At 45.8% G+C, this 24,764-nt stretch overlaps 1 protein-coding gene across 1 annotated transcript in view; it reads right to left on the bottom strand.

The window, feature by feature from the left end:
- ep300b (EP300 lysine acetyltransferase b) overlaps positions 1-24,764 on the bottom strand; it is a 31,844-nt gene that overhangs the window by 3,979 nt on the left and 3,101 nt on the right. The window contains 28 exon segments of the mRNA XM_080511023.1: positions 10-291; positions 414-575; positions 657-824; positions 959-1,124; positions 1,251-1,511; positions 2,749-2,899; positions 4,370-4,437; positions 4,777-4,854; positions 5,062-5,118; positions 6,580-6,660; positions 7,853-7,941; positions 9,405-9,644; positions 11,647-11,765; positions 12,170-12,365; positions 12,457-12,693; positions 13,152-13,733; positions 13,876-14,028; positions 14,192-14,277; positions 15,151-15,228; positions 15,377-15,560; positions 16,260-16,377; positions 16,561-16,689; positions 16,796-16,901; positions 17,166-17,408; positions 18,157-18,270; positions 18,726-19,023; positions 21,455-21,634; positions 23,005-23,615. Coding sequence (XP_080367149.1) covers positions 10-291; positions 414-575; positions 657-824; positions 959-1,124; positions 1,251-1,511; positions 2,749-2,899; positions 4,370-4,437; positions 4,777-4,854; positions 5,062-5,118; positions 6,580-6,660; positions 7,853-7,941; positions 9,405-9,644; positions 11,647-11,765; positions 12,170-12,365; positions 12,457-12,693; positions 13,152-13,733; positions 13,876-14,028; positions 14,192-14,277; positions 15,151-15,228; positions 15,377-15,560; positions 16,260-16,377; positions 16,561-16,689; positions 16,796-16,901; positions 17,166-17,408; positions 18,157-18,270; positions 18,726-19,023; positions 21,455-21,634; positions 23,005-23,615 — 5,237 coding nt within the window.

The following is a 24,764-nucleotide window of genomic DNA, read 5'->3' as shown; positions in this document are numbered from 1 at the left end:
GCTCCTCACCTCGCAGACGGTGCAGTGGAAGCGCGTCTCCACGTGGTGTTTACACTCGTTGCAGGTGTACACGAAGCGGTCCTGGCTCTGGTTGTGGAGCTCCACCAGCATGCACATGGAGCTCCACTTAGACCTCCGCAGAGAGCTGAACTCCAAGTGCTTGTCCCGCGCCAGGGTCAGAAAGGCGTCGCGGCCGTCCATCAGGTCGCAGGCCATCAGGGGGTCCGGGTCGGTGATGGGCGGCAGCGAGTTGGCGGTCGGGCCGGCGATGAGCCGGATGACGAAGAAGACCTGGAGATTTTTAGATTGGGGGGGGGGGGGGGGGGGGGGGGGGGGGTTTTAAAGATTTCACGCCAACAGACATTATCATCCATCTTTCCGGTGCTGGATAATCCTGTGACAGACACTCATACCTCCTTGTGTTTCTCCATTGTGGCGTAGAGTTTCTGGGAAAGGTCGTTGGAAACGTTCGGCATCCCTGGCTTCTTTTTATTCGCTCGGCTCAAGCTGCTCTTGTTCTTGCTCGTTTTCTTGTTGTTCTTCTTTTTGGCATTCTTGCTGTCTCCTTTAGTGGCCTGTGAAATGGTTCAATCGCTCGGTTAGCGTCGGCGCCGAGCGACGGACGACGGGCACGGGGCGCCCTGCGGTCTACTCACGTCTGTGCTCTCGTTGGAGGTGCTGTTCTCCTCCCTCTTCCTCTCCTCCTCCTCCTGCTCCAGCTCCTTGATGCTCTCCTCCAGCACGTTGGGCCAGAAATCGCCCTCGAAATATGGAAGCTCCTTGGCACTGGTCAGCCGATCTTCGGTCGCCTGCTTGAAGACGTCCTGGAGGGGGAAAAGCGGAAGAAGTCACGTTAAAACAGATGAAACTGTCGACGGTTTGCAGAATTTTTTTTTATCAAATCACCCGCCACAGCACCAGGAATGCATTACGAGAATTGAGATGAACGCTCTCCCACCTTGTAGTCATGGACGATGCGTTCAGAAACGGCCTTGTCCAGCATCTTCTTGTACCACTCCTGGAGGCGTTTGGGCTTTGGGATCTTCTGGTCCATTGGGTGACAGTGGAAGATGTAATCGTCCCCTTCGCTGGGAGGACAGGCCCAGATGTGACCCGTAGTGAACCTGTCGTAAGGGAGACGCGCAGTTAAAATCACTGCAGCTTCTGAAAGCCTGAGACAAAAGTCCTTCTGAGGCTGTGCCGTGTCTAATTGTTTTTATTTTTCACTCGAGATGTTAAATTCTTCTTACCCGAGCCTCCTGACGTACTCCAGGTAGCCCAGCAGGATCTCGTGGTAGACGGTAGTCCGGAGGTGTCGAGGCTTGAAGAAGTGCACGCTGTCCAGGTACGAGATGTACACGCGCCTCTGATTAGGAGGCGGACAGTCCGAGGTGTACTCCTGGACGTGCATCCCGAAGAAACACACGTCCGCTCCGTCGATGTCCTCGAAGGCAAACAGAGCTTTCATCCGGTACGGGAAGGACTCGGCCATCTCGCCGCTGTCCACGAACCTGGGAAGGGACGGAAGGCGGCAAGGGAGAGGTTAAGACAACGACACGGAGACTTTACTGTACTTTCTGACCTGATGAGCAAAGAAATATAAGAACCGCATTCATTTTAGTAAACAATCCCAGTCGCTCTGAAGCAGCTGCTGTGGCTCAACTGTGCAACAACTTGTGTGTGGTTGTTTCTTCCTCCACACAGATTTTATCAAACGAGTTAAAGCGTCTCCTGATGTTCAACTTGCTGGAGTACCGATGTTTCCCCAGTGTGGACTGTCATTAATCCGTCAGCAGCTAAAGCGGAATCAGATGCGTTCCTAAACGACTGTCCGCCTAATCGGAGATTAAAGACGAGGTCATCCGCGGGGCTTCGGGGCGACAGACGCCGAGAACCAACTAATCAATTTTAAACTTGCGTGATTCGAGTCACACAAGTTAATCTTCCAAGAAGCGCAATATATTTAATAAAATGTCACCGTTTTCTTTTGAATTAGCAGGAGAAACTTTCACATGAGCCGTTTTAAGAACTTTTTACTCTGTTCTCGAGGGCTTTTCTAAATAATTCCCATCATTTCACCACAGACAAACAAATTATTTAGTCTAATAGGCTAGTAAGCTCCAAATGCGTGTCTGTTTTGCCTAAAACTGAACAATTGCAGCGAGGAGTCATTTGTACATACCACAAAACAATGGCAGCTCTTATAAAACTATATGAAGCAATGAAATAAAAAAAATTCAATACACTAAATATGAAGTCTTTATAGTCGCTTAGAAAGACTTAAAGTGACATCCTTTTAATTCACAATTTTTATAAAGTTTTTAAAACACAAAAGTTTTTCATAATCATTGCACATTTTAATATTTGCAGCTTAAAATCTTCTCATTTCGATCAACTCGTCACTGGTTGCACTAAGTTGTCGTCCCAACTTGCAGACGATCAAGCACCAAGTTTTTAAATTAAAATGTGTTAACTGCAAAAAAACAAAAACGAAAAAAACAACAACAACCACCATGCTGTACTAAATGGGTTTGTGACTAGAAACAAACCATTTATTTTGTGAGCATATCTGTTTACATTACTGGGAATAGTATAAAATAGAAACCAAGCAATTTCAAAGAAAAAAAAAAGAAAAAAAGAATATCCATTAAAATGTTAAGTACCACTTTTTTTTTTTTTATCTGATTTGTCCGTCTTTAACCTTTGAATGTAATTAAATAGACGTGTTGAGGACTGGAGGCTCGGTACCTGGACTTCATGCCCGGCTTCACCTCCACCACCTTGTCTGAGACGTGGACCACACGGATCGTCACCTCGCCCGCCTCGGGGTGCGGCTGCCGCTTGAGGTAGTCATTCACCCGCGACTCCAAATAGCTCCCCAGCTTTGTCTGAGGAAGTCCTGTGGGAGTAAAACAAAAAACAAACAGATAAAGACGTGTGGAATACAGAGACGTCAACAAAACAAAACAAAAAAACCAAACATATGAGAGAAGCGTCTCTCCCTGCTGTGGATGTCTTCATTAATCTGTCTTCCACTGCAGGCGTTTTTAGCTCCCTTGTTGCTTTGCCTTGAAAAATAGCGACATAAACCACAGACAAGACGCGGCTGCGAGATCGAACCCTCGCCGCAAACACCAAACAAAAAAACATTTCCCTCACTTCTTGACACCGCAGATAAAAACGAGTCGGGTGTATTCGTCTTCCGCGATTTGAACAAGCAAAAGAAAAACAAAAAACAAAACTGGGACTGAATTGTTAAAATCCCCATATTATGCTATAAAAAAAAAAAAAAAATTTAATAAACGTGTCAAACTTGCGGCTCGCTGACCAAAACTGGCCTCACGCATGCTATTACATAATCCGTGATGGGCCAGCCGGGGGAAGTCGCCTCTATTAAGTAAATTAACGATCAATAAAAGACTCTTGAACAAAATGCGCTGCACTTGAGACGCGCTTTTAATTACACAAACTGTATGTCTGACAGAAAGTGATGTTTGCTGCTGTTATATTGCATATTTGGAGTGAGATGAGTCTCTTCAGAGTGAGTCCTTGTGTCTCACTGAGACCACCTGGAGAAATAAAGGCTGAGAATATTTAGTCCGGGGGGATAAAACAAGCTGGTTTTATAAGGGAGATGTTTTTATGTTATAATTCCAATGGGAGTGTGAAGAGGTCTTATCTTAAGTGTTCAATGACTCCCTATAGGTGCATCTCACACGTAATTGAAAACAATGGAAAAATCTTGATTTTCTTTTATCATTTAGTGTGACACTTCCATATAAATAACTTTATTACATACAAACTAAAAGACTTTAAAACAAACCTATAGGAATTCTGACACGTACATCTCAAAAATAAACATCACAACACATTCATCTGCTCAATATACAGAATAGGAAATATAAGAAACCGACAAAAAAGTGGTGCTGCACCAACAACCATTAAGGCATTTGTTAAGAATTATACTCATAATTCATTATTATAATTTATCATTAAAAAAAAAATGATTCAAACTTTTTGGATATGTCCCCGTTTAATTGTTGTGTTTTCAGTCAACTACCAGATGATGACGACACTTTATCTTAAAGACAATAAGTAAAATAAAAATTATTATGATAATAGTAGTAGAATGCGAAATTCTGGGATATGAAAAACAGATCTCTCGTGGTTTAGCAGTACAGTTGCAATAATGTCTTGTCGAGCCAACATATTCTATATAACATCCCAACAATGTGTAATTGTGGGATGTCAACAGTTTTAAATAACCTCAAAGCTGTAGAAATAATTCCCAGTCAAATAAAGACGGGTAATAAGTCTAAAACGAGCAGAAGCAGAGCCGTGAAACGGTCAAGAACTCCTCTATACTTACGTTTGGCAGCGTATTTGTTCTCTTTCCGCGTCTTGTTGGCCTTTTTGAGGCAGCTGTCGCACACGAAGCTGTCAGGGAGGAAACAAGACGGCACATTGTGAAATCTGCAGGTCGTCCACTCCGTCACAATAAGCACTAAAGTCAAGTGATGAAGCGGCTTTAATCAAGAAACGACTCGGCCTTTTATGGTCGTCCTCCATTCTATAAACATCGATAATGAGCATCTTTTAATTACAAACAGACCAGAAGGAATCAAGAGTCTGAGGAATCCACTTCCTTCGCATGCGTATCTGCTCCAAATTGATTGTTCTAATCAGTCTTAATTTTTTTTTTTTAAATAAAGTGAATACAGATTTAACTTGTGATCGTGGAGAGAGAAGAGCGTGTTTGCGTGACGGCCGGCTCACCCTGACGGCCATATGGTTTCGTGATGCAGGACGCAGATCTGGTGCATTTTACGACCGCAGTCGGTACATTCCACGAGTCTGAGCGGGGGGGGAGAAGATCCGGGAGACAGAAGGCAAGAGGACAATACCAGCAGAGTTAGAAGTGGCAAAACACGCCGGCGCACCTCGTTGGCTCCTCTGCGGGAGCTCAGAGAGACGGCGGCGAGCAGAGAGGGTCGTTCAACACAAAAGATTTCGCGAAATGTGTTGTGAAGTGACGACAGGGAGGAGAAGAAGGGCACGTACAGCTCTGGGTCGAGTGTGTCGTTCTTCTTTCGCTGGAACTGGTCTTTGTTGATGGAGCTGTGGGGAATAAAAAAAACAAAACAAAACAAAAAACTGTAACCAGATCATGTCCATGCAGAAAAGGTGCAACATCAGCAAATAGCCCGTTTAATTTAGCAGTCAGGTTTCAAAACAAATCTACATAAAAGTCATCAACCCAGAGGAATACGCATCTTTGTAAACAAAATGACATCCCACAAAAATCAGTAATCTTTCGTTCTTGAGGCTGAACAACTTTCACAATAACCGTTTGTGTGGAAAATGTTCGGCGGTTGTCAAAAAACTGCCCACGTGCACAAATCCAAAGTGGCATTTCCAAATGATTTGCTCCTTTCCAGGGTCCAAGAAACTGTTTACTGTGATCGATAACAATGGAAATGATAAAATCCTCTCAACAGAGAACTTTGAAGAATCAAATCTTTGTTGTTGTTTTTTTGAGTCACTGGCAATTTTCACAAACGTCTTCAAAATTAGTCGGGCACAAATTCACAGATCCTTCCAGATTGACATGATGCGTCTTGTTTTCGCTGAAGCAATAAGACTTGAAGTATGTAATAGAGATCATATAACGCACAAAAACAAATCAAAATATTATACATGAGATTTTTTGGGGGGTCTTTTTTAGACAAAGTGAACTACACAAGCATCAATCCAGTTGAAATACAGTTTTAAAAAAAACACTGCAAACAGCTTATTATTGCATTATGACCATGTTTATACAAGAGGGTGGCATTTCGTTGCAGTATTTATTTAGTAACTAAGTAATCAGAGCCTCTTCTACATTATTCGGGCAATACCTGCTGGGACACAAGCTTTGAATTATAACTTCAGTTTGCCTCTGTTGATCAGCAACTTCACACAGGAATTAAAACTGCCCTTGTTAATACGGTGAACATGAATCAAAACCGGACAAAACAAACTAAAAGCCTGAGACCAAATTTTAATACGGTCAAAATCAGCACGAGTTAAAAACGCTGTTGTGAAGTATTTATACAGAAAGTATAGTTTGGTGAAGTCACCTGAAATATGAGAATTCACTTGTAAAAACACCTTGAAATTTGTCCTTTTCAGATTAAAGTGCCACCAGAGAGGTGGTATTTTTTTGTTGTTTTTGGTCTATTTTGTGGCCGCTGTAGGTCCTCGGAGCAGGACAGCCAGAAACTCCACCAGAAAATGGCACTAAACCTTTCATTGGCTTGTATTTGCAGCTGAGAGAGCAAAACAAAACCAGGAGTCAATGATCCGGTGCAGAAGAGGATCACAAACTATACTTTTCAAGCAATTTTCCTGATCCATTTGTGGAGGAAAAGGATGTTTGTAACTTTAAAAGGATTTTTTTCAGACTTGATTGATGCTTGTGTGGGTCGTAAAACTGTAAACGGTCTCAATAAATGCTGAACATCGGACCCCCCCCCGGGATTCTTCCGATTGTAGTTCGGCGTTGTGAGCGGTGGCGCAACGTGCGGTGGGGGTACTTACGTCTGAGGCTGGGAGGGGTCATCCCCCAAGGAGACACTCTCGCCTTGGATTTCGTTGAAACACTTCTCACAGAAGTGGTACCTGTCAGCAAGAAGCCCATATTTTGGTGAACTACACCGTTCGTCATCAGCACAGCCAATCACAGAGAGGGCACGGAGAAGCAGCCGCCAATCAGGGCAGGGCAGGGCAGGCCAGGGGGCGCGCACACACAGGAGGAGGCAGAGGGCAAGGTAGGTCGTCGCCAGGAGGTAGCAGCCAATCGTGATGCAGGGTTTTTGAGTGGGCGGGTGTTTTGATTTTGCGCGCAAATTTTCGGAGTGGATGATTGGTCACACCAAAGCAGGCCAATGCAGACATCACAAGCGTTAAAAAAAAGGGAGGGAGAGAAGGGGAGGAGAAGGGGAAGGGAGGGGGGAGGGGGAGGGTAGACGGGGGAGGAGGGGGGGGGGGTCAAAATGAATATTAAAGAAGCGTGAAATAAATCGTTACAGGTCAGACGGAGACAATGAAGAGGGAGGAGAGGGGGGGGGGGGGACAGACAAGATGTGAACAACAACCAACAGAGGACAGAGAGCCAAGGCAAAGCAAAGATTAGCGTCAGACATCCAGTGGTAAACAACAACAACAACAACATTACACAGCAACATGAGAGACCACTAGGAGCTGTGAAGGCGGAAGGGAGTGAGGATACGAGTCTCCAAACATGAGAAGGTGAATGAGGAAAATAAACAAAATGCTAAAGCAACAGAGACCCATCATCCTGGATGTTCATTTATAAAGTGGGAACCCGTCTTCTGGTGGTGCAAATGGACTCACGGGGCGCAGACGCCCAACCCCACTCTGCGCGAGAGAATATCGGAAAACACACGCTCGACACAGAGATGCGCTCGGCGGGGAAACAATGGAGCAACAAATAAAGGCGAGCTGCTGCAGAAGACAAGAGCCCACTTTATGAATGAAAAACATAATGGAAATTGAGAAGATAAAAAAAAACGGTGAACTGTGAGGATGGGAGATGGTGCCAGGGTAACCATTAGACGCCAAATCAACACTCATCTGTGATTGTACTGACTGATTGATGCTACACTGCAAGAGATATGATCAATGTGCAAAAAGACACAAAAACACACAGAATCTGACCTCACTGGCTGCACTTGCTTTTTCCTTTTTCCCTTTCTTTTATTTTTGGAAGCAAAAAATTATCAAAAGGCTTAAAAGTGTGATGTGTCCGGCCGGGTGTGACAGTGTGATCTGCTGTGTCCACGTCACTTACCTGTTCTGGTAGCTAAAATAAGCAGCGTCGCGTTGGATGGTGCATAATTGTTTCCCGTAGCAGCAAAGAGTTTGGGGGGAAAATTCAAACTGCAAACAGCAAGAAAGAAAGAACAAGTTGCTTACGGACCGGTTATACCTGCCGTACAAATGCATATCTTCTCTCGTCGTGAATTGAAGGCGACACACCCAGCTGTAATTTCACATTACTCTTATCAAATGTCAAATAAATCAAACGAAGGCTTTCAAACACGCAGCTTGTTTGCGTTGAGTAAGACTCGACAAGATCAACTGGTTCCGTCAGCAAGAAGACAACCTGAGCAGCACTCACGACTCGGCGTCAAACACCAGGGTGGAGCTTGGAAAGATACCTGGTTAATAATGTATTACTAGTTTGGAAGAGGTTTTAAATCACTGCCGAAGTTCAAGATCAAAGTTGTCCAGGAGGTTTCAGAGACGCTTTCAAAACAAACGCGCCTTTATTTGCATGACGTCCCACAAAACTTCTGCAGGTTTTGCTGTAAACTATGAACATGTTGGCTCAGCGAGGCGTCGGGGTAAAGTGATCCGAGCATTTGTGATTTCAAGATTTGACTATTTTCTTTCGAAATCCCGAGCGAGAACCAGCGAGACGCCATATTTCGGCAATACTGGTTGACTTTCTGGCCTCCTTCAAATTCTAGCATCGAAGATTGTTCTGTGAACAATGAAAATGTTTCTAAGCCAGACTATGAAAACAAACAAACATTTGTACTAAATTATCCTTGCAGAAGACTGTTCTCATGTTGTTTATTGGAAGCTTTTAAGTCATGAGAGATTTTAAATCAAGAGGCTCTTTTAGAACCAGCTTTAGCTTAATTCACTTAAAGTCTCTACTTTTGAAATTTGAATTAAAATTCATAGTATGGTGCAGAATGACCGGAGCCGTTTAGTGAAGCTGCTTTTGGTTCAGACCGCTGGGAGATGGGAGTTTTCCTCACTGGTCACAATTGCAGGTCAATGAGTTGATGTTTCATGTTTGAAGGTTTCTTCTTCTTATAAAGGAAGGATAAATAAATTGAATTGAAGTTGTCCTGTTTAATCAAGGTGAAATTAGTCGTTTTTGACAAAAGTTCTCACCTGCTCGTCGTCAATTTGCTTCCTATTTTTTATAAATATTGCAGCAGTGCCTGGCAGCTACTGCACAGCACTTTTACCCTGAACCTTATCAGATACGGAGTCCTAAAAAAGACCTCAAAGTAAAAAAAAAAAAAAACAGTGATGTCCAAAACTGCCAACGTTTCAGAAGTCGTTCAAATTATTTATGCAATGTGCTTTTTCGTACACTTTCACCTGGCTAACTTTGCAATTAGTCGACCCCGTGTTGGATTTTTTCCAAATTCTAACTTAGAAAAAAAGCTGAGGTTGCACATTCACCACCGCCCCCCCCCCCCCCCCCCCCCCACCCCCCCTTCTTCACACAGTTCGAGAAAACTGACCAGCAACTGCATGCACACAAGATTTGAAAGTCTAAATTTTGCAATAATGGGACAGAAATGGTGGTTTCGCCTCACCTTCCGCCCACAACAGTACCCCAGGCCCTGCATGACCGGGTCGATCTCCGTCTCAAACACCTCCGCCAGCTTTGAGCAGTACTTGTAGACGCGGGACGTCTTCCTGTTGTACAGCCAGGCGTTGTTGAACATCAGCCAGATGTCCTCCACGTATTGCCACGGCTCTTGGTACTGTCCCGTGTCCAGCTTCCGCTTGATGGTGGACAAGTCCATGGGGTTCTTGACGATGTCAAAGTAGTCCTGGGTTGGGGGAGGGCGCCGTCCGGGTTAGAGCGGGAGGTCGGGGTCAAGTTCGGGAGGAGAGAAGAGAGGTGAGGGGATGGAAGGGTGGAAAGAGCGGTCGGATGGCGTGAGGAATGGGGGAGGAAGCGTGCGACCGGCGTCGTCGGCGTCGCAGCCGCCGGGCAGAGGCGGTGACGGAGGCGTTGTGTTCGGAGAGGCGGGACCAGAGGAGGGAGAGAAGAGGGTGCAGGGGGACAATGTTGAGCGCTGCAGAAAAGAAGGTTCACGTGCAAACAAGAGAGACATGACAACTTCTGCCCTCCAGCTCTCTGCTTTGCACCCCACATTTCAAGTCTCCGACTATTATGCGAACAGGGAGAGGGGGTGGAGCGACCGCCACCGGTCTGCTCGGTCCCCCGCCAACTTCCCCCCCAAAAAACCAAAAAAAAAAACCAAGCTACAGATTCGATTACGTGTCACATAATCATACTGCAACTGAAGCCTAGACGTTCTCTCATTAATGAATTTCTCTTGAAAAGCACACTCAAAGCCGATTTTGCCAAACAGCTTGAAAAAAAAAAAAAAAGATTCCTGGCTTGAGGTCTAAAAGCAAACGAAAAGGCCCAGCTTGTGATCAGGGTGCAAAACCAAGAAAAACAGAGCAGTGGCAAAAGCAACAGGCAAGAGATCTACGGGTTTCCAGCATCGGATTGGTCAGCATTGACAACGCCAGCAGCTACGGGCGGCGATGTGGCGGCAGGGTTAAAGCCGGCAGTGCTGAGGGGGAAGAGAAATGAATCTGACGAGTTGCGGTTTTTGTGTTTTAACCCTTCGGTGGTCCTTCGCTTCTCCTCAAAGCAAAGCGTTGTTTAAGAAAATAAGCAAAGGGCGTGGATCAGAAAAACTAGAGGTTCGACCCAAAAATAAATAGAATATAAATAGGATGGAGGTGCGAGTTTCAAAGAGCAGGGTCCGTCTCTGTGTCACCATGGCAACAAGAGTTAGAAAACAGACCCTCGTCTCTGAAAGGGACCGCTCGCACACGCAGGAGATGCAAATCACTTTGTTGACACTGCGGAGCCCAAAATTGATCACGCAGGACCGCAGCGTTCAGTTTCGGAGAGATCACGCTTATTCAGCATGTGGCGGCGAAGGTGCGCCGGGAGAAGTCGCATCACTCGTGGAGGTTCCTAAATGACAGGCGAGCCAATGGCCTGGTGCGTCAGATCAAATTTAGAGAGGGAGGACGACGCCGTCACCGTCTTTGAGCCAATATCGCCTCTTCAAATACTCCTCCCAGGGGATATTCAACGGAAGAAGGACAACAAGAGCCACTGTCCGACCTCTACACACTGCCCACTTGAACACTGTCACACTACTACTGGTGAGGAACTGAACTAGAGAGCTAGCAATGGAACGCTACAATGAGAATGATCAAATGTAATGGTGGGAAACTTAAAAACTGACATCAAAAGACAAACAAAGTGATAAAAGAAAGCAACTGGCTCATGAACTGCGTCATTCCCCCTTGTGGCGTGTCAATGTTTTGATTGGGATATGTGTGGAATGGATGCCGGGATCGTGAGACGGTCATGAGTTCTGCCATCGTCACGTTCAGTTAAAATTTAACAGACGTAAATTGATACATTCTCAAAGGGGGAGTTCGTTTTAAACCAATGTCTCATCTGATTTGCATGATTGTTCATAAGAGCCATTGCTTTCATTTACAAATGACAAAAGCAGAGTACACACTAACACACACATTTTTTTTTTTTTGTAAATCTAAAGCTAACCAAACAAGAGGCAATGATCTGAACACAAAGTAAATGATTAACATAAATTTGGCGCAAGTATGAAGGATAACTCAAATTAGAAAAAATGGCGACTATGGCAAAAAGAGAACAAAAAATACTTAAGAGGAAAACAGAAAGAAACGCTACGTTTTCAGAGGAGTTGAAGCAAAATGGCAGCCAGTGCAGTCCCTTACCAGGTTAGTTTTGTTACTAGTTCGAATACGTACGGGTATTCCCAGTAACTGGGGGTCCACCGGCTGACGGAAAGGAAGGGATTCAGGGTCCTGCCGGTACAGAGCCTCCAGGGTCGGCATCAGAGCCTGACGCAGCTCCTCCGGCTTAAAGACTGCAGGAGAAAAACAAATAGGAACGTAAATGACGGTGGGAAGAAAAAGGAAAAGAAAAAAGGCTGGAATACAGACGGCAAAAAGCTCGAGGAGAATCTCTGCATGTATTAGATAGACGAGACAACGGCAACCGTTTGCTTGCAAAAGAAAAAAAAACAACTATACTTATTCTTCAAAAAGTATGTTTTTATCATGAATCTTTTGCATAAGTCCATTTGGTATAACCTGTACAGACATATTTACCCCTTTGAGGAGACGTTCCGATTGAAACGGCTGCTCTGGTGGACGTTTTCCACGTTTTCCACTTCCATTCAAACCCTTTGTTACAAAACCTTCCTCAGCGCTCTCTCGCGGAGTGAAATGCCCAGTGAAAAAGTGCAGTTAATCCAGAGTGAAGACGAACCTTTCTTCTTGCTCTGAGCGCTGGCCGGGGAGCTGCTGTTGGCTGCTGACCCTGACCCCTCCTCTTCCTCTTTGGGCTCCTTCTTCACCTCGGGCTTCTTGTCTTCAGCCGTGGCCTCGGACGACGGCGCGGACGACGAAGACGTGTCCATGGGCTCACTTTTACACCCGTCGACCGATGGCTTCTCATTCTTCACCTGCGGGTTAGGGTTCAGTGGGGGGGGTTAGAGCGACGGGGGGTGGGGGGCACGGGTCGTTAAACGCGTCGCGCTCGGCAGACGTCCTCACCTCTGGTTTTTCCTCCACCTTCACGTCCGGCTGGCCCTTTCCCAGCTTTCCCTTTCCCTCGTCTCGCGCGTCGCCGTCCTCGTCTTCCTCCTCCTTCTTCACCTCCATTTTCACGTCCTCCTGCTTGCAAGTGGGGCCGTCTGACGCGGCGAGCTGCGAGGCGGGCTCGCTGCTGCTCGTGACTGACGCCGGAGAGGAAACCTGACCGTCCGCCGTCAAAGGCGCCTTTGGAGACAACTGTGGAGGACGAAAGAAAACCACAGATGAAGTGGTAAGTAATGACAAGGTAAACCACGTTTATACTGAATTTTATCATTCAGCTCGTATTTGAAATGAATCCGACTCCGTGGCACTTTGGGGTTTGACAAAAACGAACAAAAAAAAAGCTAAATCGTTTTCTCCACCGTTTATATTCTACTTGTTTCTTGGTAGTCAGTGTGTTTCGCAATGATTTTGCACATTGGAAGCTACTACTCGTGGTATTTTGCCCAGTCAGTGTGAAAAAAGTCTATATAGTCAGAAATGTTGACCGAGTTATCACACCGGTGACTTTTATGAAAGCAAGACCACTTATTCAAACTCCTACTCATGTCTTCTTCAGGTGTGTTTTCTCAGTAGAGAATATCTTTTTTTTTTTATAATTTAAATTGCACCAAACTCTTCGGGGGGAAAAGTTAACAAACTCATACACTTACGGGGGTCTGCGGCAGCTGTAATGGCACGTGAGTGTTCTGGGTCGGCACTGAAGACGCTTGACCTGCTTGAGGTCCCGAAGAAGCCGGACCCCCAAGCGGCTGCTGCGGAAGCTGATTGGCTTTCTCCGAGGTTGCAGCTTGCCCTGACGGCTGCTGCTGCGAGGCTTGTTGTTGTTGTTGTTGTTGTTGTTGTTGTTGCTGCTGTTGCTGCTGCTGTTGTTGCTGCTGCTGCTGCTGCTGCTGTTGATGATGCTGCTGCTGCGGCGCAGGAGGCAGCTGGGGCGTGCTAGGCGTCTGTGGCTGAGGCGTCTGAGAACGCGGCAACGTCGGGGGCGTCTGGTGAGGTTGAGGCGTTAAGCTGCGTGCTGGTGAGGGGGAGTTTGTTCGGATGGGCGGGCAGTGAGGGAAGGAGTTGGGCTGGGTGGAGTTGGAGGACGGAGGCAGGTTGGGTAGGGGCCCAGTGCTGCTGGCATTCGCTGAGCCCATGGGGCCTGCGGGGGCTCCGGGGCCCGGAGCGGAGGGGGCCGACTGAGCTGCAGGACTGCTGGCGGGGTGGGAAGGCGGTGTCGACATCTGGTTCTGCTGCGGAGGACAAGACAAAGGACACATTGTCCACCAGTTGACAAACTCTTGCACATTTGGAGCCCGACGTCTAGATGATCTCGTCCAAACTTGATCACAAACCCTGGCGTTGGTCATAACGTACCGTCACCAAGCTCTTTACCTGTGGTACAGAGGGAGGTGCTCCTTGCTGGTTCATACCAACAGGACCAGAACCAAGTCCAGGATTGGACCCGGGAAACTGGCCTTGAGGGAGGTACTGGTTTTGTAGCTGCGCGGCGTTAGGCTGATTCATCCTCGTTGCTCCCATACCCATCTGGAGACCACAAAAGTACATTTGGTCACTCTTTCCTTGTCACCATATATAGTTTTCAGAGTACGTCACTAAACAAAAGCAACGCGCTGACAAGTTGTTTTATTTTCTGTTATTTCCAATCACAGCAACCGTCAAAATCGAGATGAAAGGCAGTTATTCCAACCTGGTTCATTGAGGGATTAAGAGGAAGTGGAGGCGTTGACCTCTGACCCATCGACTGCATCCCCATCTGACCAAACTGATTCATCCCTGGAAGTGAACGAGCCACAAGTAAGAAAATGGGAAACAGGAAACACAAACACAAACACAACCACGTACTGCAATCAACAGACCGTCAGCAGTTCAGTTTCTTCCATCACGGTTTTTTTTTTGTGTAGTTTTTTTCTTTCTTTCTTTCTTTTATTTTTTTTTTTTTAATCGCATGCTTCTTCGGCAGGTTATTTTTAAAGACTACTTTAATAAACCAAATATTGCTGCACAGATGTAATTTTTGGAACCAAAGATTTTTCATTGTGGATAAAAAATGTGTGTCAATCATGTTCCACCACAAAGCATCCATAACAATTTAGACCCTTCAAAATGTTGTGTTTCTGCTGTACTATAGTTTTAAACTCCAAATTTTAACTCCAAAATAAACATAGATGTACCATAAGTCTTTATTTTAGTGGAAAACAGAATAGACGGTTGGATGATGAATAATCCACAATTTATTTCCCAAGCAAATCTTTTATGAAGCATTTGTCTGAAATTTGCCTACCGGCTGCCATTAATAGTTTCAAAGTAAAATATTCACCAGTTCTTTAAAACTGTGGTTTCATTCATCAAGGCCCTTGGTTTCAGTAAAGTGAAGTAAAATTAGCAGGATTTTAAACGTTTCCTGTGAACCCGGTTTTCTATGATGGCAGCAGAGAAAAATAAGTAAATGAATAAATATACCCTCACAACTTGGGTTTAATGTGCTGCCTCTATAGAACAACGCCACGTCCACATAGCACTATTAATATTTCCCTCACACATTCCTGATTCAAGCAAGCATTAATTTGTTCTGACGCAACGACAGGCAATGAGGTACGACGCCTTCCGAGACGTTTTCGTCAAGGTCACAGTCAAAACGCTGGTTACCTGCTGGACTTTGCATCCGGTTGACCATCTGATTGGGTCCAGCTGGTCTGACCATGGAAGGATCGGCATGGGGGCCATCTACGAGTTACAAAAAGAAATCACAGATGTTGTCGACGGGATCACAGATACCCACTTAACAAAAAAAAAATTCCACGGACTGTTATGCACATGCCAGGACCGTGTGTGAGAAGTGTGTGATGGAGGCGACAGCCGGATGTGTACTCACTGGGGGGTTGCCCTGGGGGCATGGGGGGCTGCCCCATGCCGGGAGGCCCCTGCGGGAGGCCGGAGGAGGGAATGCCAGGTTGGCCGGGCATCATGCCCTGCTTCTGGAGTCGCGTCCTCCTCTTTTCTTCCAGCTCCTTTTGGATTTTGTAGATCTTCTCTGCCAGCAGGTGGTAGTACTCCGCCTGAAGGGGAACCGGCAGGAGGGGAGATGTTATAGCATCTCAGTCGCTCAGAAGTCGATTTCACTTCTATGATCCTGATCCGATACCCGATAGTTTGCATGAAAGGCGTTAAAAATCGTCATCTTCTAGTGACACGTATCTTAAAAGATCGGTCCTATAAACCCACTGCAGAGTCATCACAGCATTCCTACTATATCAGCCCCCGAATAGGAGACAGTCATCTGCCAAGCACACGCCCGCTTTAACATTAACTGTATTCATTTACTCTAAAATTGCAAGGAAAACACCCAAGTTCTCTGCTTATGATTTGAGGTGTTTACACACTCAGAGGGCTCCAACTGCAGCCGGGATTGTAAATCTGTTGCATCTCTATAGAACTACAGACTCACCTCCCTCTTCTTCATATCTCCAGAAAAGCTGAGAACATTTTAATCACTCACGTTGTGAAAATTACAGCCAAAAAGAGCTCAGTATGATATTGTATACTTTACTAACAATTCCGCTACAGACTGTAAAAAAAAGCAACAAAATAAATGTTTACGTATTGGAAAACTACCTTATGAACACTTTTTTTTTTTTTTTTTTTTTTTTTTTTAAATGGGAGTAGACAACTAAATCATGTTATGACCGTATCCCTTGGTTTTTAATCGTAAAATGACCACAGGACATTTTAACGCTCTGTTAAATATGTCTCCTTACCCTACTATTGGCCGACTCGTACATGTCCCCCTCGACTTTCCGAGCGTAAGCCACTAAATTCTCCATCCGTCGGTCCTTCAGCGCAGCGGGGTCAGGAGTGGGGAAGATGGCTTGCACACTATTCAGACACATGCAAACAGGAAATACAGGGAGATAAAATTAAATTCAGGACAGACACCTCATTAGACGTTCTGCTCAACATAATGTCATTTGAATTTGATTGAAATTGGTTCCATTTCTTGAGCTCGATTTTTTTATTCATTTTCTTTTTTTTCTTCTTCCGGGATTTAAACAGACTCACAGCTTGTGGACAAGGTGGTTACGGAGGTCTTGCGTGATGTCTTCATGCCAAGACTTCCGAATGCTTGCGGCAGAAGGGGGACCAGCTGTGGGCATGGAGCCCAGGTTACCCACACTGTCATTCATTAAACTGAAGAGAGAAAACAAACAACACAGATTTTTTTTTTTTTTTAAATACTGATTGAAAGGTTGTGCGCAATTATGAACAGGTGTGACCATCAAAAAAGACGTCTCACCTCTGTGCGTTCATGCTGTTGTGCAACATGGCGTCTGGCAGTAGACTGGACTGCTGGTTTGGGGGTTGCACTCCAACTCCCCCATTGACTCCCATAGAGTTTCCTCCTGATGTTAAAAGGGCATCAGTTGTCAGGAAACTATCCTGAAATCTTCTCATGGAAGTCTTTGCTTTTTAAGGTTAAAAGTTTGTCTGCTTTCAGAAATGTCCCCAATCTTCCCTGCAATTGTTTTCTATGACAGTAAAATGAAATGTAATTGATCTGCAGACTGTTGACGTGGCCATGTGGCCAAATGCAAGAAGGAAAATCCATCTGACATACATCATAATTAAAAAAAATAGTAATATACACACAGAGCGGTTCAATTTACCCATGGCGTTTAGATTCCTCATGCCAGGCTGCCCCTGCAGCCCCTGGTTTGGCATGTTGGCCTGCGGTGGCTGTTGGGGCATCTGGTTGCCCTGGTAAGTGAGGCCCAGTGCGGCGTAGGCCCTCTCTATCGAACTGGGGTCGATCTGGCTGGCAGGATTCAAGCTCGGCGCGTTGGACTGTGCTCCCGGGACGCCCGAACCTAAAGAGTTCACCAAACCCACGCCTGCACTATTGATGAGAGCTGTGGCGATAGGAGAGCGGGGGATATTAGTTTGAGAGTGTCCCTGAATTTAGGTCTTTTGTCATGTAGTTCATCCGGGATTTTATTCTATTCAATCTTAATGTCCTCCAAAAATAAAAAAATAAAAAAATAAATCATCTGACCTCATTGAGATCTTATGAACATATCCATGGACAATTACAACTTATTCCGCCGCTACACTGTATTGTATATTGCACATTTCACTATTATATTGTATTACACATTGCACATTTCAGTTTTTAACTTCTATTTCTAAAACTTGTTGCACTGTTTTCTTGCCTATATTCTCTATTTTTATTTGTAGTGATACAGGTCTACACCGTAGGGGGGGAAAGTGAGAGGACATTTCAATTCCACTGTGTGAAGCAGAATTGAGAATATGGCCAACGTTGATTTATGCAGAGGAAATAGCATTCTGAAATATTACTCTTCAAAAAGCACTTGGGTAATAATATCATTGCTTTGCCTAAAAACGCCATTGGAATGGCATTTTGTTGGAATTTCAGGAAATCGTACTGGAATGGCCTGAACATCATATTACACGTTTCCTTACAATTAATTTGCAATTGCAAGATCCCAGGTTTTTCTTGGGTTTTCCGACAGATTAGAGATGAATTCATTTTCCCAGCATTTCAGACAACACGTCATAATTCAACAATAAGAGGCGGGAGCATGGATGATGCTCAATGACACACCAACCCAAGAACAGTGTGGGAAAACAACTCACACTGCTGGTTCCTCTTGTCTCCAGCGTTTTTAAGTGGCAGACAAACAGGACAGTCGTGTCGTGTGCAATTCTTCCAATGAGAGATGATCTGTCTGGATGAGGCACAGTGAGCCACTGGAGACAAAAGCAAGCAGGGAAAGGTTAGAGAAAAATGGAAGAGGTGTTTAAAAAAAAAAAAAAAAAAAAAAGGAGGGAGGAAGATAGAAAGTGTGACAGAGTGAAGGAGGGAGATGAATAATGAGACAGGGATGAGAGGGGAAAAGAAAAACATAAGAGTCGCGGGGAAAAAGGAGAAGGCAGAGAATAAGAAAGTTATTGTATGAGTCACTCAGTACAATAAAACTATGTCCAGATGGAGGCTCAATAAGAAAAAAGAAAGAAAGATGAGAGTAGAACAGCCAGAAAATAACTCATCTTGATATAAAAAAAAATATGAATCAAAAAGAGATCTAACATATAAAGATGGGTATAATGGGGGGGGGGGCGAGGGCTTTAACCACTGCGTAGTGTTCATGAAAGCAGCCACGCTCATTAGAAATCGGCAATCAACATAAATTCAACAGACTCACCCTGGCAGGATTTGCCAGCCTGGCAGTGAGTCATGTGGTTGAGCACGTTCTTCATGGTGCGGCAGTGGGGCAGGTTGCACTGCCGCACTTCCCCGTTGGCCTGCTCTCTCCGCTGGCACTTGTGCGCGTGGAGCAGCAGCACCAGCTGCTGTTGGATCAGCTTCCTCTTCTCGGGGTCCGCCGTCGGAGGCGCCGCGCCGGGTCCCGCCCCGACCGCGCTGAGTCCGACCGGGGCCCCTCCCACTGCCGCCGCCCCACCTACCGGTAAGCCGCCGACGGCTCCGGGCTGCTGCTGCTGCTGGGGAGTCTGGAGATGGGAGGAGAAAAGGGGAGTTTCGGAAAGATTTATTTACGAGACCAGGTATTCTGGGACCCCGTCCAGTAATTAATCAGATAATGGCGGTGCCAGGGACGGTGACTGATCCATTTTTCCTTAACTCCTTACGGCTGTAAATCACATTTTATGTGCGCCGCAATCTGAATCCAGCAAAACTACGACATTGAGCTCGGAAAGAGAAAAGGCCGAGATATTGTGCCTCAGTGTTTAAAGTCCTCCAGCAAAGAGGAGTCCTCCGGGTACCCGACTGAACGATCGCGAGACAGTTTTAAGAAGGAAAGGGAGAAAAGTCTGAGGAGTTCACGTTCACCTTCTTTGTCATTAAAAACAGGAAAACCACACTAAGCTGCAGCTGGCCTGTTTAAATAATAGCCTGCCTTTAATTACAACCCAACAGCAATAGACACACACACGCACACACACAAAAAAAACAAACAACTCAGCAATGTAATGTACTGATTATTACCCTATTAGTAATAACTTATGATGCCAATGATTTGATCATATCGTGGAGCAATAAAACAAAAGGACACCACTTTTCAAAGCATGCTGGATTCACACGCAACAGGTGAGTTCGCCGTCTCCAGTGACTCACTGCGACTGGACACGGCGCTGCCCGGTGTGTTTAGTCGAGTTTACTTCAAAAAGGATTAACTTCTCTCGCTGTAGGAGAGGCCATTGTGTCGCAGATTTACACTACTCCTCGGACTCAAATCCCACTTAACACAACCGTGTCCGAGGCTCAGCGGGAGCGCCTCTCGCTTCAAGACGCCTCCAAGCCTAATCGCCCAGAATTTAGCAGCTCGGCTCTGCTGCCATGTTGGGATTTGTTGAAACAAGTGAGCTCCCCCCCCCAAAAAAGGAGGCTGGTCGGCAGACACGTACGTCTGCACCGACAGATCCCTCCCCTGAGTAAAAAGCGAGCTTTGTTAAAACAGTTTTGATTAATGGCCTTTAACAAAAATTACTGCCATACAAAGCAGGCGCCCACTATATTCTGAGGTGTGACTGCTTGGCGTTTGGACAGGTGTCCACAAGTTGGGCTCGCCTCTCATGTGCATAAACTTGTTGTTAAAAGTCCTGTTTTCGCACGCGATAATGGGATCGTATTGCTAAACGGCGCTCCAGCGACTAAAGGATGCTCGTTTTGCTGCTCGTGGACACTTGTGTTTCACTGAAGAGTAAAGAGAGGAACTTCACACGAAGTGGCCGCGACCAGATTCAGCAGACTACAACATAACAAATTTATCAGTGTCAGTTGTTGCCTTAAGGGACCTGAAAACAATTACTGGAGTCCTCAGTGTTATCGCAGAGCCACGGCGTGACCGAAATAAAGAGGGAACGGTGTGGCCGCAAGTTTAAAAATGGCCCGCCAAGTGAAAAGCAGCTCAGGACTCAAAAGGAACTTGAATATTATATGGTGGTCAAATGGACAGGAGTAACTCTCTGACATCTTGTTCTCTATGACAGTATACTGATGAGATCCAGCCTCTTTGACACTTGATGACTGGGATAATGATCCACTCTGCTATTGAGATTAGTGCTTTATTGGTCCAAATATAAGATGAGCTTCAACCCCATTTGCAATGTGACGAACAGCATTGATTTTATTAGAAAAATGTCATCGACTGATATTTACAGGACATTACTGAACTGCTTTGAACATTGATAAAAAAGTGGCTCTGAAAAGCAAGCTTTTTGTGAGTGAGACCATCTGAGATCTGTAGGCCCATTTTTTGAGACGAACCGATTTCACAGCAACAATAAAATAATCCTTTTTGTTTTTTAAATATGAACTTCCTTCTTGGATACAAGTGGTTTTCTCAGTAAAAGTACTTCACTTCAATAACGCGTTTTTTTTACAACTTCACCTCTAAACGCTGTTGATCACATTCAAGCATTCACACACACTGCAGAGGTGCTGGACATTCACTCTGCATCGTGTCGAATGACACTTTAATGTATGGACAACGCGAGATGGAATGACCAAACTCGAGATTAAAAGAAAACCTACTCCGCCAACCGAGCCACACGTTAAAAAACAAATTAGCGTCTACTTGTGACGTGAAGCCCAGTGTCATGTGACGGCGGGAGTTTACAACTGCTGTGTGATGTGGACAGAAGACGTTGTGTCAAATGTGAAAACTAATGAGCTTTATTTCCCCCCTCTTGTGCACACATCTATTGAGGTCATAAATGGAAGAATAATGCATAAACGATGGAACTTAATTCCTTGTTATTTCACGTTTATAAGCACATGTCTGTCTGTGAGATGACGTCACATCTAATATGTGTAAAGCTGCACTTTAAGAAGCTCAAATCAATAAATGTGAGCTTAATGTCCAGTTCAGGACGACAGACCAACTGCCGGAAAACAAAGAACAAATCCTACCATTCCAGGCATGCCTTGACCCGGTGCCGCCTTCTTGTCCATGTTGAACTGGGCGGCCATATTGTTGGCCAGGCCCGCCTTATTCTGGAGCTGTGGGCCCAGCCCTGCTCCCGGCAACCCCTGGCCAGCAGGTTGGCCGTACGGACCGCCATAGGGGCCCGCGTTAGCCATCATATTCATCTAAGGAAGAGGAACAAGGATTAAAGAAGATGACAGATGCAGGACAATTGACATCGACGACACGTTATGTAGTAGTGTGTTAAAAGGATTTCTTTCAACGCCTCAAGTGATGACACTGTGAGAACATTGATTAAAAGGCCAACGTGGAATCATTATACCAAATACGACTGGTAATTACTCGATTAGTTTCCATTGTGGGCACATGCTTTCTCCTGACCTCACGTCGCCGCAATAAACGTAAAGCCCAGCTGAGGTGTAATTGCTCCATTTTAGGCATAAAAAACAGGGCCACCATTAGTTACGATCTCTGCTACGACCTTAAAGCGTTGAATTGAACTGTTCTTCATCTCAGCGGCAGCCAATAAATGCAAGTACAATAAGGTTGATCCGTGGCTGCAACACCGGGACGTGAGCTCTCAAGTGCTCGACAATGCAAGATGCTTATTAGTCGTTCATCCCTGCTTCTGTGCATGAAGACAAATAGGCGTACTGCGTAATGATGGACTAAAACAGCACGATTTCCAGGGCATACACCCTTGAATTTAAAATAAAGGATAATGGTCACACTATTATGTTGATATTTCAGGGGGGAAAAAAATCGGTGGCAGAGGCTTAATACGGCCCTTTAAAGTGCAGAAAATGCGTGTAAATTAAGTCGTCTGATAGTCGCGTGTGGAACGCCTTCACACCATCAGACCAAATCACAACCGTTGTGTGGCTTATTGACGAGCGGGGAGGTTAACCATCGATACCACAGAGACAACGACGGTGCAGCTGCCGAGTCCAACGCGTAACCACACTCCTGTCTGCACCTGCTCACAACAGCCGAGCCGCTGCAACGAGCCTGCATCAGGCTGCGGCGTCACTCCTTCCATTCAGAAGAACTCAGTGCATCTTCACTTCAACTTGATGAGATGAAGCAGCTTAATCGAGACAAGATCACTGCTGCTGCTTCTTCTTTTTGAAAGGTTCTGCTTTTGCATGTTTGTGTGCTCAACTTTAAAACAAGACAAGAAATGGTTATAGTTAATGGATTTCACTGATAAAATGTGCTTTCTTCACTCATGCAGTGTTTTTCCCGCCCACAGATTCTGTAATCACATTCGCACACCGATGGTGGCGGCGATCATGCAAGGTGCTCAATCTCCATTTGGTGCAAAGCCTTGACATACTAAAACCATTATTCATACTGGAGGCATATTTTTCAGAGCATGGTGCTCAGTAGTAGGAACTCCTGGTCCTGCAGGTTTTCAGTGTGTTTTCTGCTCCAACACACCAGAAATGAATGAACGTGCCGTCGGTAAGTCTGATAACCAGCCACATATTACAATCGGGTATGTTGAAGGACGAGCATGTTGGAGTGTGCTTACCTTGTTCAGTGCTCCAGGTTGCTGCGGTCTCATCCCCGACTGACCCCCAGCTCCCATTTGCTGGCCGCCCTGCTGCTGCTGTAGGGTTTCTGCCAAAAGGTTACTATTGCTCCCCATGCCAGCACTTCCAGGGTACCCCATTCTGGGAGAGCCATTCACAACCTGACCTCCCATCAGCCCCTGCTGCTGCGGTCCTGCATTGCCCTTCTGGGCACCCATCATGGCGGCTGCTCGACTGAGCGCTGCCACCCCGCCGACCATCCCAACCTGCTGCATTAATCCAGGTTGCTGCTGTGGCCCCTGGGGGGGCATTCCTTGAGGTCCACCGGGTGTGACACCGACACCCACCATCATCCCCATGGAAGCCCCGGACGGTGTGCTGTTGGAGGCAGGACCACCCTGCTGGGTCGGTGCTCCCGCACGCAAGAGTTCTGATAGCTGTTTGTGTTTTGCCGCGGCGTCCTGGCCCGCGCTGCCACCGAGCACTCCTCCAAGGCCTCCCAGGCTGGTATGAAGCTGACCGACATCCCCTCCATTGGTCAGCCCCAGGTCTGAAGAACTGATGAGTTCATCTGGCAGGTCATGCTCCAGGTCGAAGAGCGAGCCAAAATCTACGAGGTGAATAAACACAAGATGATAATCTTGCTGACAAAGACAAGTGACTTCATTCAGTTCCTTTACATTAAAGAACACAAGTAACTCCTGGTCCACAGCGTCGAGCTGGACAACGTGTGCAGCAGGAGCCGGCGCTCTCTGCCAGGACTTCTCTCCTGGGCATCGGTTTGTGGTTTGGTGCCGAGCCATACACGGAGCGTAAACGCGGTGAGGACAGGGTGAGAAGCCGCAGAGAGGTAAACATTTCACTACCTTGGTAGGTGTGTGCATTTGCATTACGGCTATAAGCACAAAAATACTGGCCATGGAAGGAAGGCTGGCTAAAGCAGGAGACTGACGCTCAAACGGACCTCACATGTGTAGCACGTCCCGATGTCAGCCGCTCTTCATGGCGAGTCACATTCACCCATAACCTGCATGTAGCAGCCATGCTGCGACATCAGAACTTAGATGAGCAATTGCAACAATCAACTGTGCCTCAGGAGATACAGCCATGTGTGTGGAGACGTGTGTGGAACTCCGGCCCTCCAGGGTCTCAGGTCTCCCTCCCAGTTGCAATACACCTGATTGCAATGAGGGACCCTTTATTTAACATTTTTACAAGCTTCAATATTAGATTAAGAAATACTGAAGCAGGTATACGTCTAAAACATACAGGACGCCAGCCCTGAAGCATCTCAGTTTGACACAAACTGACAACTTGTCACTTCTATGACCGTTTGTAGCTTTTTCACAACTGGTGAGTTTGTATGGTGGAGCTGCTGGGTTGAGAACCAAAGAGAATTGGATTTGATTATCTTGCAGGTATGGGGGAAAATATTAAACAAGTTTAAGATCTAAACTATTTCCCACTGTTACCATTTAATAGTAGCATGATATGATCATTCAAATCTGTTAACAAGGGGACCTGATGCCAACATTCAACGCTTTCCTTCTTCCTCCATAAAACTTCACTAAAAATTTTATTTATTTTTCTTTTAATCTCAGTGAAAAACAGGCAAGTCCACCGTTTGATTCCATTCTAATACCGCTGTAAAAAACAAAGTGGACCGCTGAGAAGTGCGGTTGAGTGTCACCGTGCAGTCCAAACAATGGAGGACCGAACAAGAATGGGCTTCGCAGTGGCGGTCGCCGGTACAATTGAG

The sequence above is a fragment of the Blennius ocellaris genome, assembly GCF_963422515.1.
Source record: "Blennius ocellaris genome assembly, chromosome: 16".
In the NCBI taxonomy this organism is placed as follows: Eukaryota; Metazoa; Chordata; class Actinopteri; order Blenniiformes; family Blenniidae; genus Blennius; species Blennius ocellaris.
Note: the sequence above shows the minus strand (reverse complement) of the source record. Positions and strands in the feature narration are given on the sequence as shown.